This window comes from Leucoraja erinacea, chromosome 11 (genome assembly GCF_028641065.1).
Source record: "Leucoraja erinacea ecotype New England chromosome 11, Leri_hhj_1, whole genome shotgun sequence".
Classification (NCBI taxonomy): Eukaryota; Metazoa; Chordata; class Chondrichthyes; order Rajiformes; family Rajidae; genus Leucoraja; species Leucoraja erinaceus.
Genome location: NC_073387.1, coordinates 34,368,982 through 34,384,997, shown reverse-complemented (window position 1 = coordinate 34,384,997; position 16,016 = coordinate 34,368,982). Strand labels below are relative to the sequence as shown.

The window sequence follows — 16,016 nt, the reverse complement described above, 5'->3', positions numbered from 1 at the left end:
GATTGACAAATTCTTGATAGGTAAATGTCAGGGATTATTTGGAAAAGGCAGGAAAATGGGGTTGAGATGGAAAGATAGATCAGCCATGATTAAATGGCAGAGTAGACTCGATGGGCCGAATGGCCTAATTCTGCTTCTATGACTTAATGACATGGCTGGATCTAGTTCCATTCAAAAATCACAGATCTTTCTGGCCTTGATACATTCATCACTGCTCAAAATAATTACATTCATAACTAGCAAACCTGCAGATGTTCAAAAGCCCCAAAGCAATGTCTCATGAGCAAACAAAAACTCTTCATTCTGCTAGCATCATCCACATTCCAAGTGCAACTCAAAGCAACTCTGGCAAGCCATTTATGAAGCATAACATTGCAATTTAAATGATTGCTGAACATGTGCTTGCGACTGATCTCCACCATTGCTTTGGTCAGCAGGGCACATACAGACAGAGCCTCCAAACCTACTTACTAGGAAATAAAAAGGCAGAGCTAGTGTGTGATTAATTTGGGAACATAACCAGCTAACCAAGTTCAACTTAGATACTGGTTAGTTAAGATACCACCACATCCTGAGATTCTGATCACAAACAGGGCCACAGCTGGTGATTAGTTTAAAATGCTGGATCACATAAATCGTACAATTCTTTTTTAGTAAAAATGACTACGTGGAAAAGCATTTACTTGCTGAATTATGCAAATCAGCTTGCTATGGGAATTTCATCATCTTTCCAGACACCTGCAGTGAACCAGCCTGCTCTATTATTTGATATAACGTGCAGAATGCTACAAGCTTGTGCACGTTTTCCCTCCTAAATCTCTCGCTCACACACACAATGCTGCCTTTGAACAGCTGCCATCCCCATTTCCATTTCTATTTTGGCTGCACAAAAACCCATCACCAGCTTTATGCCTGGTTCCCTAGTAACAGGAGTCAGCTATTCAGCTCCTAAAATCATGTTCCGCCCTTCGATGAAGCATAATTCAACTCTTGCCGCTAGCCTTTAGCTTTCAGTGACCAAGAAGCTGGGTGTCTGATTTAGAATTAACTGATCCAAGATTCACTGCCATTTGATTAAACAGTTTCTGAACTTTTGGCAGTCTTTCAATGCAGAAAGACCTCCTAATTTCTCAATTTTGAAAAAAACATATCCTATTCTTAGTCTGGTTAATAAACAGCAACAATTGTTCTCTATGTTACACCATCAGTTAATAACTGGAAAATTTAGACCAAATTACCCAATAACCCATATAGTACCATTGATAATAATCCAAGTTTTGTTATTTCTCATTATTTATCTGCATAGTTCCAGATTTCTCTTACACAAATCTTTGCTGCACTCACTCAAAGGGTCTGGTGTGGTGCACAGAAACGCACTTAAACTTGGACGTGTTGGCAAGAATTTTTAATAGCCATAGCATATCCTTTACCCTAAATGCTTGCCCCCTTGGAATATACACCAGCATTCTGTTACTGTTTTGATTATTTTCTCAACTTGCTTTTCTATGATTCAAGTCATTTATAAATAGACCAAACAGCTGCCATCACAACCCAAACCATTGCAGGTTATCTGCATTTGCATCTTGCCTAACCGTTGGTACCTAACCGTTCACACCTTTCTGCAACCTTTGCTCGACCAGTGATTAACCTGGTCTGTAATCTGCCTTCAATTTCAGAAGCTTCAACCTGGTCAACAGTTTAGAAACTTTCTGGATAATCAAGTAGCAAGTAAAGACATCCTCCTGTTCACTTTTATTTATTTTCTTTTTCCCCCATGTTCATTTTCAACACCTGGGCATCCAATATTCAACGCCCATCCCCAATTGACCTTGTGAAAGTACTAATGAGCGCTTTCATGAACTGTCAGTCCATCTGGTGAAGGTACGTGCATAACGTTGGACTTAGTCTCAGTGATGGAGGACTGGCAAAATATTTCCAGAGCACGATGTGCAATTTGGAGAGGAATCTGCAGACGAGCTAATGTCATTTTTGAAAAAATTCAGTAATATTCACCATTTACTCATCATGAATGAGATACTTATCAAAATAGTTTTTGGCAAATAAAAAATCTATTCAAGACCACCTGCTACTCGGTGATGAGTCAGAGAGCTTGCCTGCGTTTTCAACCTCTTCCCACTAACCCACTGCCCCTTCCCGAGTGTGAAGTGGATAAAGATTTTATGTAACATGTTAAAATTATTTCTTCACTTCCCTGGGGATGACTGCACAGAGATTGCAGAAACTGGGAGGGGAGAAGATTTGCCCAATAGAGGTTGAACTCATAACAGTATCATATTAAATCAAGGTGATGAGAGCCACACAAATATATAATTATGAATCTTGGGTTCATAGAAAATAAAATACAGCTCATTCCCTCGCCTAAAAAAGTAGATTTGTGTCCTTCAGTACACATTGGAAGTCCAATAACACTACTTTCACAAATTACTTGAGTAAACTGAGCCTTTGACACCATTTCAAAAATGTCCCTTCACAAAGCAGTGATATCGTCTTTCACACTTGATTAAATTTAAACTGGATTAAAATTGTACACGACAGCTGGGTTACATAGAGGACCTCAGCCAACAGTTGCTTAGAAGACATACCAGTTTCATTTTCTGAGAGACTCATTAGATGCATTTTTTATTCAGAGCTTAAATGTTAATGTTTTCAACATCCGGATTATAATTGTATTAATCAAGAGCCAAGTCAAATGAGTTTTAAGAATTTAAGATCAAGATTTCTGATGACATGTAAACTACACTGCTGCACGGGTTAGGTTTGTCTGGAAAATCCCAAAGTAGAACAAGAACCATTAGTATGATGCTAACCATTCATTAGGTTTGTCATTCAACTTGGCAAGCACAGTAACATTGAACATACATGTGATTAATGTGTCTTTCCTCTTAAACATCTTTTAGTTTGAGCTTTGTGCGATTCTTAAAGGACTAAACTGGACCAGAAAATCTGCCACAGACAGTGCTGCAAAAATCGTTGAGAAGTTTGAAAAATCAGCAGCACTTTTCAGTAACAAATATTTCAAGAGGCATTAGGCTGTTTGTTGATACAGCGTGGAAACAGGCCCTTCAGCCCAATTTGCCCATGCCAAGCAAAATGCCCAACCTGCTCTGGTTTGACCCTTGTCTTAATAATGTCTTAATATTGGGCAGCACACTGGTGATAGAGATTCTTATACTTCTACAGAATGAGAACCTGAAGGTATGTGCAGCTATAAAGTGAAAAGAGGTTGAAATTCCTACCAGAAAACTATTACTTGGTAAGAGAACGTCAACAAGTCATAATAATTTAAAAAAAAAGTTTTTCAGGGTTTACCTCAGCTTAGCATTAAAATTCAATCAACAATTCCAATGTACACGTGAATGGCAGAAAAGAAATGCAAATTTTCATTTGCCAAAACAAGTTACAGAACTCTGCAATAATTAAGTCATTACCATTTGGATGGACTTTCCAGTGTTGGGGGGTCTCCCTTTGCGATTTTTAACAAAACCCTCATTGGATTTAACTCATGATGTGGTGGCTCGATCTGAGCCATTTCAATCAAGGTTATACCCAAGGACCAGATGTCAGATTTATAATCATATGGAGTATCCTTCATAGTCTCACACATCACCACTTCCGGAGCCATCCTAAAAAAACCATGAAATAAAAAAACAAAGAAAATTTAACATTAGTATTTCATTGTTCCAGTGCAGATGATAAATACATATTATTGGCACTATATAGTTAAATATAATTGATCATTTAGAGAATTTGTCGTAATCTTTATTGATGAATAAAGTCATTAAAAAAAATACAAGCAGAATCAAACAAGGAGAATAAAGCTCGATTCAAATTAAATACAAGTACACATCCACCACCGATTTTCCAGAAAGTTTTCCTTAATCTGCTCCAAATTACAAGAGGGCATTTGAAATCCCCCCAAAAAATGCAGCGCCTAGGCCGGGTGAGGGAACAGTTCTCGACCTCATCAGGACTTCCGCGCTGTTCAGCGGGTCGAATTTGTCTCTCCTGCCCAGCTGGTGCTGGCTGACCCATTCCCATAGCCAATTGGCAGGTTGAATTTGCCGCCTATGGCCAGGGCTCTGGGCCCACGGCCCGGCAGATCAGTTCCCATAGGATATTTTCACAGCTGACTCTGGGGTCTGGTATCGCGGTCAATAAACAAAATAATAAATGTATAATTTGAGTTTATTTTCATGTTGCTAATGACTAATTTGAAATCTGAACTCCTGTCCTTGGAAACTTGAACATGTTCTAGCCTCTCCTAGGATATATTACATAACAATGGATGAAAGTAGAATAGAATGACATTTGTTCAGACAGTTCATATGTAGGTTTTGATGGATTCACTGATTGTTTTTCATCAATGTGATAAAATAGCCTCGGGCATTTTATCTGTCAATCATTGCAGCCTTTAAAATGTGTAGGAAGGAAGGAAAGATGCTGAGTTTTACCGATGAAAGACACAAAATACTGGAATAACTCAGTGGGTCTGGCTACATCTCTGGAGAAAAGGAATAGGTGGCATTAAGGGTTGGAACCCTTCTTCAGAAGGTTCCGACCCAAAACATCACCAATTTGTTTTCTCCAGAGATGCTGCCTGACCCGCTAAATTACTCCAGCATTTTGTGTCTATCTTCAGGCTTTAACATAGTTGGGCACAGGGAGACCAGAAATTAGATGTTAGATATCTAAAAAAAAGTGGTGAAAACCAAGTCAAAAAGTTTCATGAAGAACTCCTAAACAATAACTAAAAATGTGCTATGCTCTGGAAAATCAACCAGGAAAATGGAGAACAAAATGACTTTCCCCCCCATTTTATCATAGTGCACCGAACCAAAAACAAAACTTTTTCCAAAGTAGAAACAGATTTCAATTTGTTATAAAAAAAGCCTTCCATTGTATGCGAGTATTTACAGAGCGCAAGAAAATAATAATCAAAAGAAAATGAAATTCCATATGAAGTTACCAAATCATAATAAACTGACCATAACGTGGGAACAATGTTTATAACCAAGGAAGTTGTTTGCTTACCAATAGGGTGTTCCAATGAACGTTTCTCTCTTTTGCAAAGTTCTTGTATTTTTCGCTGAAACACCAAAATCCGCTGTGAAAAGAGCAGAATTGAAGTTATAACAACTATATTTTAAGAGATTTGACCAAAAATCCACATTCAATTCCATGAGGGTTTAAACTAAACTAATATAATATCCAAATAGCAGAAGACTTAATCAAACTTGTAAAATTACCCTTGTGCTCAGACAACTGTCAATTTGTTCATTTGTCTTTGGACACAAAGCTATGCACCACAGGAGTACCAGTGCTAAATTTCAAAGGTTCACATTTCCAGTAGTAAGCTTTTAACATAATATTGGATAATAAGATGGCGAAGTCAGATGCCAAACCATTGTCCATTCTGGTCAAGCCACGCTGAAGCAGGTCTCCAGAGGTGCTGCAAGAATTACAACATTCTATGGCCAGTGGATATCACAGGCTACATTTATGATGAACTATTAAAATAGCATACAGGTACATGATGCACACTATTATATTTCACAACTATGACCAAGATACTCTATATTAATACATTAGATAAATACATTAGATAAACAGAGGACCAGGAACCAAATGTTACATCCACAATTTAAATCCCAAATGTTCATAGAAACAAGATCACATGGCATGACTCGATCTAATAGTATTTTCCCCATGTTTACTAATGATATCCAGTGCTTAATCACAATGTCTCTCTAACCCTCCCATGCCTCTAAATTATATGGTCTGGTCAAAATTCCATCTTTGATCCCTCACCTTAATGTTTCACCCACAATCACCAACTCCATTCAACTCCTTGGAAACTGTCTAAAGCTGTATCCGATTGCTCACAACCATGATAAGATGCTTAACTCTGGCATAAGCTTCATGACATATCCATGGCAACACCAAGCCTTCCATTTCCATCTCGATATCAACATCCTCTACCTCAGCTGACAACTCAATCAAGTCTGTTTCTTCTCAATCAAACTGGATCATTTGAATCGGCCTCCTTCTATATGTGTTTTGCAAATCTGAGATGTAAACCTCTGCTGCCAATGTCTTGCATTGCACCAGACCATCGCCCTTGTGCCTGTTGACCAAGATAAGCTCCCAGATAAACAGGGGCACATTCTCAAAATAATTATGTATTTTCAAATCTTTTCATGATCTTGCATCTCCCTATCTCTCACATAAAACTCCATCAGTCACAGTAAGGTCTCAGTCCTGGCTTAATGATCTTCTTCAAACCCGCTCTCCATTGCAGCCATAGATCAGCTGCCGAACATGCCAAGCCCAGGAAATTCATCCCTAGTTCTGGTTCAATCTTACCTCTTTGATTAAACCTACTTTTCAGACTGAGAATTTGGTCATTTGCAACAATTTCTTATGTAGTTTGGTCAAATTATGTTACTTGATGCTTTGAGGTCCTGTTGTGTTAAAGATATGAAAAATACAAAAGATTCTATTTATAAAAATGCATGCAAAATATCTGGGTCCTTTTACAGCTTTGAATATCTATCCAGTTTTACTGACACAAGATTCAGTTGTTCATGGTTTCTTCCCACAATGTTTAAACAATTTCAAAACAGAAGGCTCCGTGAAGCATCAAAAAGATTGTATTCTTTTCTGTTAATTATCCACAATTTTAAAACAAATTAAAAATAAATTGTAATGAAGTGTTATGCAGAACATAATGACTATAATAAAATTGCACAAATGCTAAGCAGCAATATAGTTGAATTTTACAATAGATTAAATCCTGTTAATGGCCGTTGCTCCTCTGGGCCACGCAATAAGGGAGACGAGCAGCAACCTCGAGATCCTGGGGAGGTGAGGAGGGAGAGTGGGGGTGGGGGAATTGAGGGAGCGGAGGTGGGGGGGGGGGGGGATTGAGGGAGGGGAAAGTGGGGGAGGTGAGGAGGGATAGTGGGGAGGGGGGAATGGAGGGAGAGGAGGGGAGTGGGGATAGAGGGAGAGGAGGGCAGTAGGGGAGGTGAGGATAGTGTTGGGGATAGGGGAGGCGGGGAGTGAAATAGTGGCGTGGGGGGGGGAGATGAGGAGTTATGGAGGGAGGGAGTGACTGAGGGTAGGGGAAAGGAGAGATAAGGGAGGGATTGAGGAGGGGAGGAGGTGAGGAGAAGAAGAGGGAGGGTGAAGAGGAAGGGTAGAGTGTGCTGGGGATGAGGAGAAAGTGAGCCACGCCGGCGCAGTTGGGAGCCATGGGTGAGTGATGGAATATTGCTTTGGGGGAAATGGGATGTGTTGGTGCACCAAAGGTGCAGTGAAATAAATTTGCCAGCAGCGATACACTTAAAAAGAACACATAATACACAATATAATTTAACACAATCATCCACCACAGCATTCTTCACTGTGGTTGAAGGCAACAAAGTTTGGCCAGTCCTCCTCCTTTGTTCACCCATGGTTGGGACCATAAACCCTCTGTAGTCACCGCTACGGACGTTCCGATGTACAGGCCCTCTCATCGGGATGATCAAAACTCCGACGTTGGGACAGTCGAACACACTTCACGGCTTGGAGTACCCGAATCGGCACTTTCCTACTGGTGACCGTGGATTCAGGATGTTATAGGCCACAGACCGGAGGTCGGAGCTCTTCTCCGGCGATCCCCGGCGAGGAATCCCAGGCTCCGAAAGCGAGTTCACGCCACGCCCACAACTAGAAGCTCCGCAGACCACAACCCCATGATGCCAAAGTCACCAGGTCAGCAATTGTGACTTAGGAGTCAAACGTGAAGTTATTAAGTGAAGTTATACAACTCCTCCCATTTCCTCCAAATACGAGGCATAGCTATGGGCACACACATGGGCCCCAGCTATGCCTGCCTCTTTGTCGGTTACGTCGAGCAATCCTTGTTTAATATGTACCAGGGCCCCACCCCGACCTCTACCTCTGCTACATCGACGACTGCTTTGGTGCCACCTCCTGCACCCACATACAACTGACTGACTTCATCCACTTCACCACTAACTTCCATCCGGCACTCAAATACACCTGGACCATTTCCAACACTTCCCTATCATTCCTTGACCTCACTATCTCCATTGCAGGTGATAGACTTCTGACCGACATCCACTATAAACCCACTGACTCCCATGGCTATCTGGACTACACTTCTTCCCACCCTGCTTCCTGTAAGGACTCCATCCCCCACTACCAATTCCTCCGTCTACGCCGCATCTGCACCCAGGATGAGGCGTTCCGCACCAGGGCATCTGAAATGTCCTCATTCTTCAGGGAACGGGGGTTCCCCTCCTCCACCATAGATGAGGCTCTCACCAGGGTCTCTTCCATACCCCGCAACACTGCTCTCTCTCCCCATCCCCCCCACTCGCAACAAGGGCAGAGTCGCCCTAGTCCTCACCTTTCACCCCACCAGCCGTCACATACAACAAGTAACCCTCCGTCAGTTTTGCCACCTCCAACGTGACCCCACCACTCGCCACATCTTCCCATCTTCCCCCCATGTCTGCCTTCTGCAAAGAGCGCTCCCTCCATAACTCCCTTGTCAATTCTTCCCTTCCCGGACACTTTCCCTTGCAACTGCAAGAGATGCAACACTTGTCCCTTTACCTCCCCCCTCGACTCCATTCAAGGACCCAGGTGCGACAGAGGTTTACCTGCACCTCCTCCAACCTTATCTATTGCATCCGCTGCTCTAGATGTCAGCAGATCTATATCGGTGAGACCAAGCGGAGGTTGAGCGATCGTTACGCCGAACACCTTCGCTCGGTCCGCAATAACCAACCTGGCCTCCCGGTGGCTCAGCATTTCAACTCCCCCTCCCACTCCGTATCCGACCTCTTTGTCCTGGGTCCATGACCAGAGCGAGTAACACTGGAAATTGGAGGAACAGCACCTCATATTCCACTTGGGGAGTCTGCATCCTGGGGGCATGAACATTGAATTCTCCCAATTTTGTTAGTCCTTGCTGTCTCCTCCACTTCCTCAGCCCTCCTGCCGTCTCCTCCCACCCCCCCAGCCTTTGGGCTCCTCCTCCTTTTTCCTTTCCTCTCCCCCCCCCCCATCAGTCTGAAGAAGGGTTTTGGCCTGAAACGTTGCCTATTTCCTTCGTTCCATAGATGCTGCTGCACCCGCTGAGTTTCTCCAGCTTTTTTTGTGTACCTATGACGAGCCAAGTGTTTGGCAATGATTTGCATATTTCTTTACCAGTGAGCACAAATAAGATTTATATATTTTTTCCAAAACATAATGAATACAGCAGGAAAAACGGTTAAAAAGGTGCTGATAAATTGCAAGAAATGTATCCAAAGACGTACAGGTTTGTAGGTTAATTGGCTTTCTACAAATGTAAATTGTCACCAGTGTGTGTAAGATAGTGTTAATGTATGGGGATCGCTGGCCGGCACAGACTCGGTGGGCCAAAGGGCCCGTTTCCATGCTGTATCGCCAAACTAAAAATGTCAAAATCATAGAACAAAATAGCATGCAGTGCTTCTGTATGTGTGCTGACTTGACTTTGGTCTCTCATGCTGCGCGTGTTGCAAGGCTGCACATTCATCTCCCACCGGAGTTCTGTACTTTCGCCCTGAAACCATCTTCTCTTACATGGCCTCCTTTTAATTTCACACCATCCACTCAGACTGATCCACATCTCGTTCCTGCATCTCCCGACTGCCACAACCATCCTCTAAACCTCTCCACAATCTGCTTCTAACTTCTCAGCTTCAAGAACATCTTCGTATTTCACTTGATGATCTTGGCCAATTTTTCTTTGTCGTATCTCTGGAGGATTTTTGCAACTGGCTGTCACATATACCCATTTAACATTAAATGTAAAACTTGAAAAAGGTAAAATCATGTCTTAAAGGTTGCTTCCTAAAGAAACAAAATTATCATTTTGAACACTTGGCATTGGCGTTCCCACCTTGAATAGAAAATCAGTGTAGCAAGATCCTTCCTCTTTACTTGCTTTAAGTTCCGATCTCGATCAGTAACATAAGTGGGGGATACAGATTTCTCCTAAATTATACCTGGATGCATTTCGATTCAAATAATATTTAGCTCGTGTGCAAATTAATTATCATTACCACGAGGTTTAAATTCCCTTTCATTTACAATTAGTGTTTTAAAATAAAACGTCTTGCCAATTAATTTGGAGATTTGAACCCCAGCAGATGACTTGTAATATAAAAATAGAGCTGGTCATGTGCACTTGAGGCTCAGTTGCCGAGTTCACGGCAGGGACAGAGGGAAGTTGGGTGGTGCTGTTTTTACACTTTTGGTAACTGCAAAAGTCTCATGTTATCAATTCAACTTTGAGAGCGTAAAGCTGGCAAAAATGCAACCAAAAGTGAAACAGTTTACATTAACCTTTTAAAAAAAAAACTCACCAATAAAGCATTGATTTATAATTAAAAAAAACTTTCTCAAAGTATGTTAAAAGGTAGAAATATTTATCTAATGCATTCATTTCAGTTGGCAAGTTAACTTCAAACACGATTAAATTGCGACTGCTGACAAACTGCAACATCCAAAAACTCAATTATGTCCATGCCCATCGTATGTACTTCCTGCACATGCTGCTGAATAGGAATTGAGAATCCATCATTTTTCGTTCTGACTAAAACATCTCCATTTTCTTGTGCAACTGGTATTTTTTAATCGTTTCCTTCTAGTTCGATGAACTCCCTTTTAAAGTAGTCAATGAACGTAATCAGTGGCTCAGCCAATGCAGGGTAGCTTGGTGGAATATTTCTTCATTCTCAACAATGTTGTCCTGTAAACATTTATTGGTTCAGGAATGTAGAAACGGGAGCAGCCCATCAAGGGCCTGAATCACAGTCCAGTTAAAAACAGCTGATTAACAACGTGACACAATTTACACACTTTGCTAGGTCATCACACTCATTGTACAAAAAAACTTATCCATTTCAACAAAGGCAATTTTTTTTCTGTGATAGGGCCCGACCTGAAACATCATTAACCCATTTCCTCCACAGACACAGCCCTGACCTGCTAAGTTCCTCCCGCAGTTTGTTTTTTCCTCTGTATCTCAATTGGGAGTTGCAACTTATCCAGCCTTTATGACCATTTTCAGAAAAAGGGCTCCAGTTTGCCATTCTCAGATGTCTGATAAAATGTTTGTTGATAAAGGCTCCACTGTCAGCCTTGTACTCTAAATAGTTAAAGGTGAAGCATTTTTTGTGTAGGAAGAAACTGCAGATGTTGGTTTACACCAAAGATAGATACAAAATACTGGAGTAACTCAGCAGCACAGGAATTCAGGCGAAAAGGAATGGATGATGTTTTAGGTCCCCTTCTTCAGACTGCAGGGGAGAAGGAGTCGAGAGATACAACATTTTTTGTCAGGCTTTCTAGAGAGGAACAGGCAAGCAGGGCAAGGTGGTAGCGAAAAGATGTTGAAACTAACCTTGGAGTACAAACTACAACGATTAGTGTAAATAACAGCAATTAAGTAACAGCAGTTTAAAGATTTTGGTTAGTACTTGCATTTCAACTACGACGCCAGCATTCTTTGCACCTCCAGCAATACACAATACAGAAAGCTACATTTGTCAACATGTAGTCAATCGCGGCTGTTACAGCTAAGAACATGCCTGAACTTAAACTGGAAATTTGTTCTAGATCTAGAAATTTGTTCTGTACAGTGGTAGGTAGAGTTGCTGCCTCAGTGCCAGAAACCTGGGTTTGATCCTGACTATGGGTGCTGTCGGTGCAGATTTGGACTGGGAATCCCAGTTTTGTCCCACATTCCAATGGCGTGCAGGTATATACGTTAACTGCCTTCTGCGAATTCCCCCTAGTGTGTAGGATAATATAGAACTAGTGTATGGTGAACATGGTCGGTGTGGACTTGGTGGGCCAAATAGCCTGTTTCCACATGATATGTCTGAACAAATTAAGCATCTCATGCAAAAACAGAATGCTAAAATGTTAGTGAGCTCTTGCCATTGCTTTCAAGTCCCAAATTAGAATGTCATGAGTGTTTGGGTCATTAGAACTAATTTTGTCAGATGTTTAATTGAAGACAAGCATGCAACAAGATTGTGTTGTTAATTTACAAATTTCTATGTAAAATTTGTAGTGATTCTCAAAAGCATAATAACTCAAGGGTATAAAATATCAATAAAACAACATGAGTTTATGTAGAATCATTCATAATCTCATGGTGGTCAGCTGATGAAGTAATTGTGAACTGCTGTCACTGTTTTAATAATGGAACGATGACATCTAATTTATACACAACGAGTTCCTCGAAATAGCAGCATGACCAGTTTTATTAATACGAGCTGAAGGATAAATTTTGACTCGCAACTGAGCTTTCCTGTTTCTCGACAGAATTGTGCCATGGGATTTTTTAAGTCAATGCAAGAGGTCAGAGTCGGGGGCCTCTGTTTAAAATTGTGAATAGAAAGGTAACACTTAAGTGTACAATTTGCTCAGTACTCGATTTGTATGTTAATCTCTGGGTATGACTGCCAATCTATAAATAAAGGGCCTATCCCACTTGGGCGTCATTTGCACGTCACGTAGGTTGCGCGCGAGAATTTTAAGAATCCCAAAATCCTGGGGCGCCACGCACTACCGTGCGTCACTGCCTACGCCACCATGCCTCGCCATGCGCGTGTAATGCACGTGTCGTGCAAATGATTTCGCGTAAATGACGCGCAAATGGGACAGGCCTTTAACAGATCTATGTGAGGTGACTGCAAAAGTGTTGGGACAGTTTGTAAATTAATATGTTCCCTGTTCTTCCAATTGGACATAGAACGTATTGTTCAAAGTGCCCTCTAAGCAAACTCAACATTTTTGAAGCAGTACTTATTAAAAAGTGTTACAATGGGACAAATTATATCTTCTCAAATATATAATTCTGGGATCCTGAAAATGTCATCATTTACTGTGCTTTTGTGAAGGAAGAAACATCTAATTTTGTGTTTTACTGGATTATATTTTGCCTGAGACTCAGAGAGTAAGACTACTTCAGAATTTGTTAGAAATAGTTCTACAATGGTACCAAGTTATGTTGTAATCATACGGACTTCCAAAACAACTTGTATGAAGGAGCATACGTGAAAGTGACTCCTATAGACAGCAGCAACTTCTATGGAGACCCTCTTTTCAACAAATAAGTAGTTCCTTTTTCAAATGTCACCAAAATTAGCAACAAATTGTACATACAGGAAGTTCTGCTTAAAGAATTATAAACTATTCAGAATTAATATTGCTTGATTTGCACCTTATTGAAAGTTAAAATGTTTTACTTCATTTTCTAGTCAAACTTATTTTTTTTCCTTCAGACCGTACAAATTAGCACATAGTCCTTTCAATTAATTATTATTTTAAATTAGCAAATGCTTACCTAGTTTAACGTTGCCATCTTGAGTGAGCAGAACATTCCCTGCCTTTAAGTCCCGATGAATGATTTTCTGGCTGTGAAGGTAGTTTACAGCTTCCAACATCTGCCGAGCTACAACACGGATCTGTGGTTCGGTCAACCCACGATCCAATTCTGATGAAGAAAATGGCAATCAACATACAAGAATATCACACCCTCAAACAAGGAGGATAGAAGTTGTGGGGCGAGTGGGAAGGGAAAGGGATGACAACAAGTAGTGGCCTACTGCAATCAGAACCTAAATTAAATCCAGATTAGTAAGAGCAGAGGGGTAGCTGTGCTGCAGCTCTATAACAAGACCATTCAAAAATCTGCTCTTACGATACCAATGCCAGGAATTCATCACATTGATCCACAGTAAAGTACTGCTAATTGCCTGTTGCCTAAAGAAAACTGCCTATTAAAACACAGCAACCATGGATTCCACCCCTTCCCAACACCAATTGCTATCAGTCATCAACCACATGGGCATTATTAGCACTTGTCAAAAGTGGTATTGTTAGGTATTTTATTGTACTTTCAATTAATAAATTATGAAGAATTCAGACAAGATATCAAACATTTTTCAAAATGTAATCGAGATTGAGACGTGTACAAAACAAAGATAAAACTAAAAAAGGCAGTTACAGAATATAATTTTTTTATAGTATTCTGAACTGCAGGGATTGTTTTTGAAATAACTTCGGGTTGGACAGCTCAATGAGCAGTACTTTTGTCCTAGAACATAATTAAATACTTGGTTTCAGCTCGCACACCAAGTTGTAACATTTTCAGGGTTTTTACTTGGAGCCAGAAGAGCTTGTCTCATCAATTCATTTGTTTCCGATTAACCCAAAGGTCACATCAGCACACCATGTGGAGGACCTGGATACCATTGACCCTCTTTCCTGATTTATCTGCAAGCACGTGCCCCAGAAGCTACAATAGGGCGGCTGACTTGATAATAGAACGCATGCAAATTCCCGATCAATGGCTGGTTATGAAGAAAGCCAAAGTTGAATCATAGTTGAAGATGACAGAATTAAATATAAATACAGGTATTCATTTTAAACTAAAAGATATGTGGAAATAACAAATTGCATAAAATTATTCTGTACCGAAAATCTAGACAGCCATAATAGACATTGGGTGAGAAAGGAAGACTAGGAAGATGTCACAATTTAGAATGACTGAAATACCACATTTTACAAATAATGTACATTTCAAATATATGCACCAAATTTAAATAATTGGAAGCCTACCCAACATTGTTGCGTCTACTGCACCTCCTGCGCAGAATTCAATCATGATCTATACAAAGATAAAAATGGCAAATTAAAAATTTTGGCAAGACCAAACTTTAATATTTGTATTGTCCAGTGTCTTTTAATTAATACAAACTCCCAATTATTGAGGGCACATGCACTGTAAAAGCATTAGTCTCCTGTTAATGCTTTGCCAATTGATCACCATGTGCAAGATCAGCCCAGTGTTGAAAACTCATTCCTTTGCAATAAGCAGGACCATTTTGCCATGAAGGAGATACACACTTATTATGCATTCAGAAAATACTTTCACATTAAGAAATGTTCAGCTGTGCATTCTACAACTTGGAAACAGTCTTTTCAACAAGAACAATGGGTGTCAATGATAATGGGATAATATTAATGTTTAATTAATGCAAACCTCAAACATTTGGAAAAGTTTTACTCGAGTGAACAAGCAAAAGGAGACAGAATCATAAATGATGAATGAGCAATCATCAATTTTGAGAGACAGAGAACCTCGATTAAAAGAAACAGATTTGTGCAGGGAAAAATAACAAGTGGATTTATTAATGTGACAGATTGCGGCAAGGCATGCCACTGGAGTTTAGAGGACAAACACAAGTAATACAGAAAGTAGTGTTGGTTGAGAACTTGGACTGAAGAATTGCCCAGAGCCTCATCACTTTGAAGGAGAGAATGCAATGCAAGCATGCAACATTATACATGGTTTGATGTCAGATATTGGGCTTCCAATAAACTGAAGCTAGTACGTATGTTTAATCTTTAATACCAGAAAAAAAAAGTTGATCTTAATCCAACAAGTCTCTCTGAACAACAACTTTAGCAAGTCCACATTACAGGTTGCAAGCAAAAACAAGCCAAGGAAAACCAGAAATGCACAGGTTAAACAACATTTGGGGAACACAAAGTGTTGCTTTTCCAACACATTTATCCTACGTTATAATCGCCACATATTATACATTTGTTCTTTCTCCAGTTTACTTTTTTGTTTATGTTTCCTTTTTATTGTTGAAATGACAATAATCGCACAACAGGCTCTGTAAAAATCAGTGAGTGACTAGACTATAAAACAAAAAACTTTGTTCAGAACCAAGCATTTCCCATACCAAGGAAGCTTCCTGGTTTCAGAGGATGTGCCTTACAGCTCACCGGCAAAGGGCAGGAACACACTTGTAGGCTGATTGAAAAAACATTTTTCCAGCTAATATTAAAAGGGCACGCCAAATATCCTGTTTTGACAATGCACTATAGCCATCAGAACTGCTAGTGAAAGGAACATACTGCGGGTC

The 16,016-nt window shown here is 40.4% G+C and overlaps 1 protein-coding gene across 2 annotated transcripts in view; it reads right to left on the bottom strand.

Moving 5' to 3' along the window:
• The window catches only part of stk10 (serine/threonine kinase 10), a 98,133-nt gene that overhangs the window by 42,849 nt on the left and 39,268 nt on the right, over positions 1–16,016 (bottom strand). For both annotated transcript variants that reach the window (XM_055643006.1, XM_055643007.1), the window contains exons 3-6: positions 14,701–14,749; positions 13,424–13,573; positions 5,053–5,125; positions 3,450–3,644 (exon numbers count right to left, since the gene is read on the bottom strand). In XM_055643006.1, the coding sequence (XP_055498981.1) occupies positions 3,450–3,644; positions 5,053–5,125; positions 13,424–13,573; positions 14,701–14,749 (467 nt within the window). The remainder of the gene's footprint in view (positions 1–3,449; positions 3,645–5,052; positions 5,126–13,423; positions 13,574–14,700; positions 14,750–16,016) is intronic.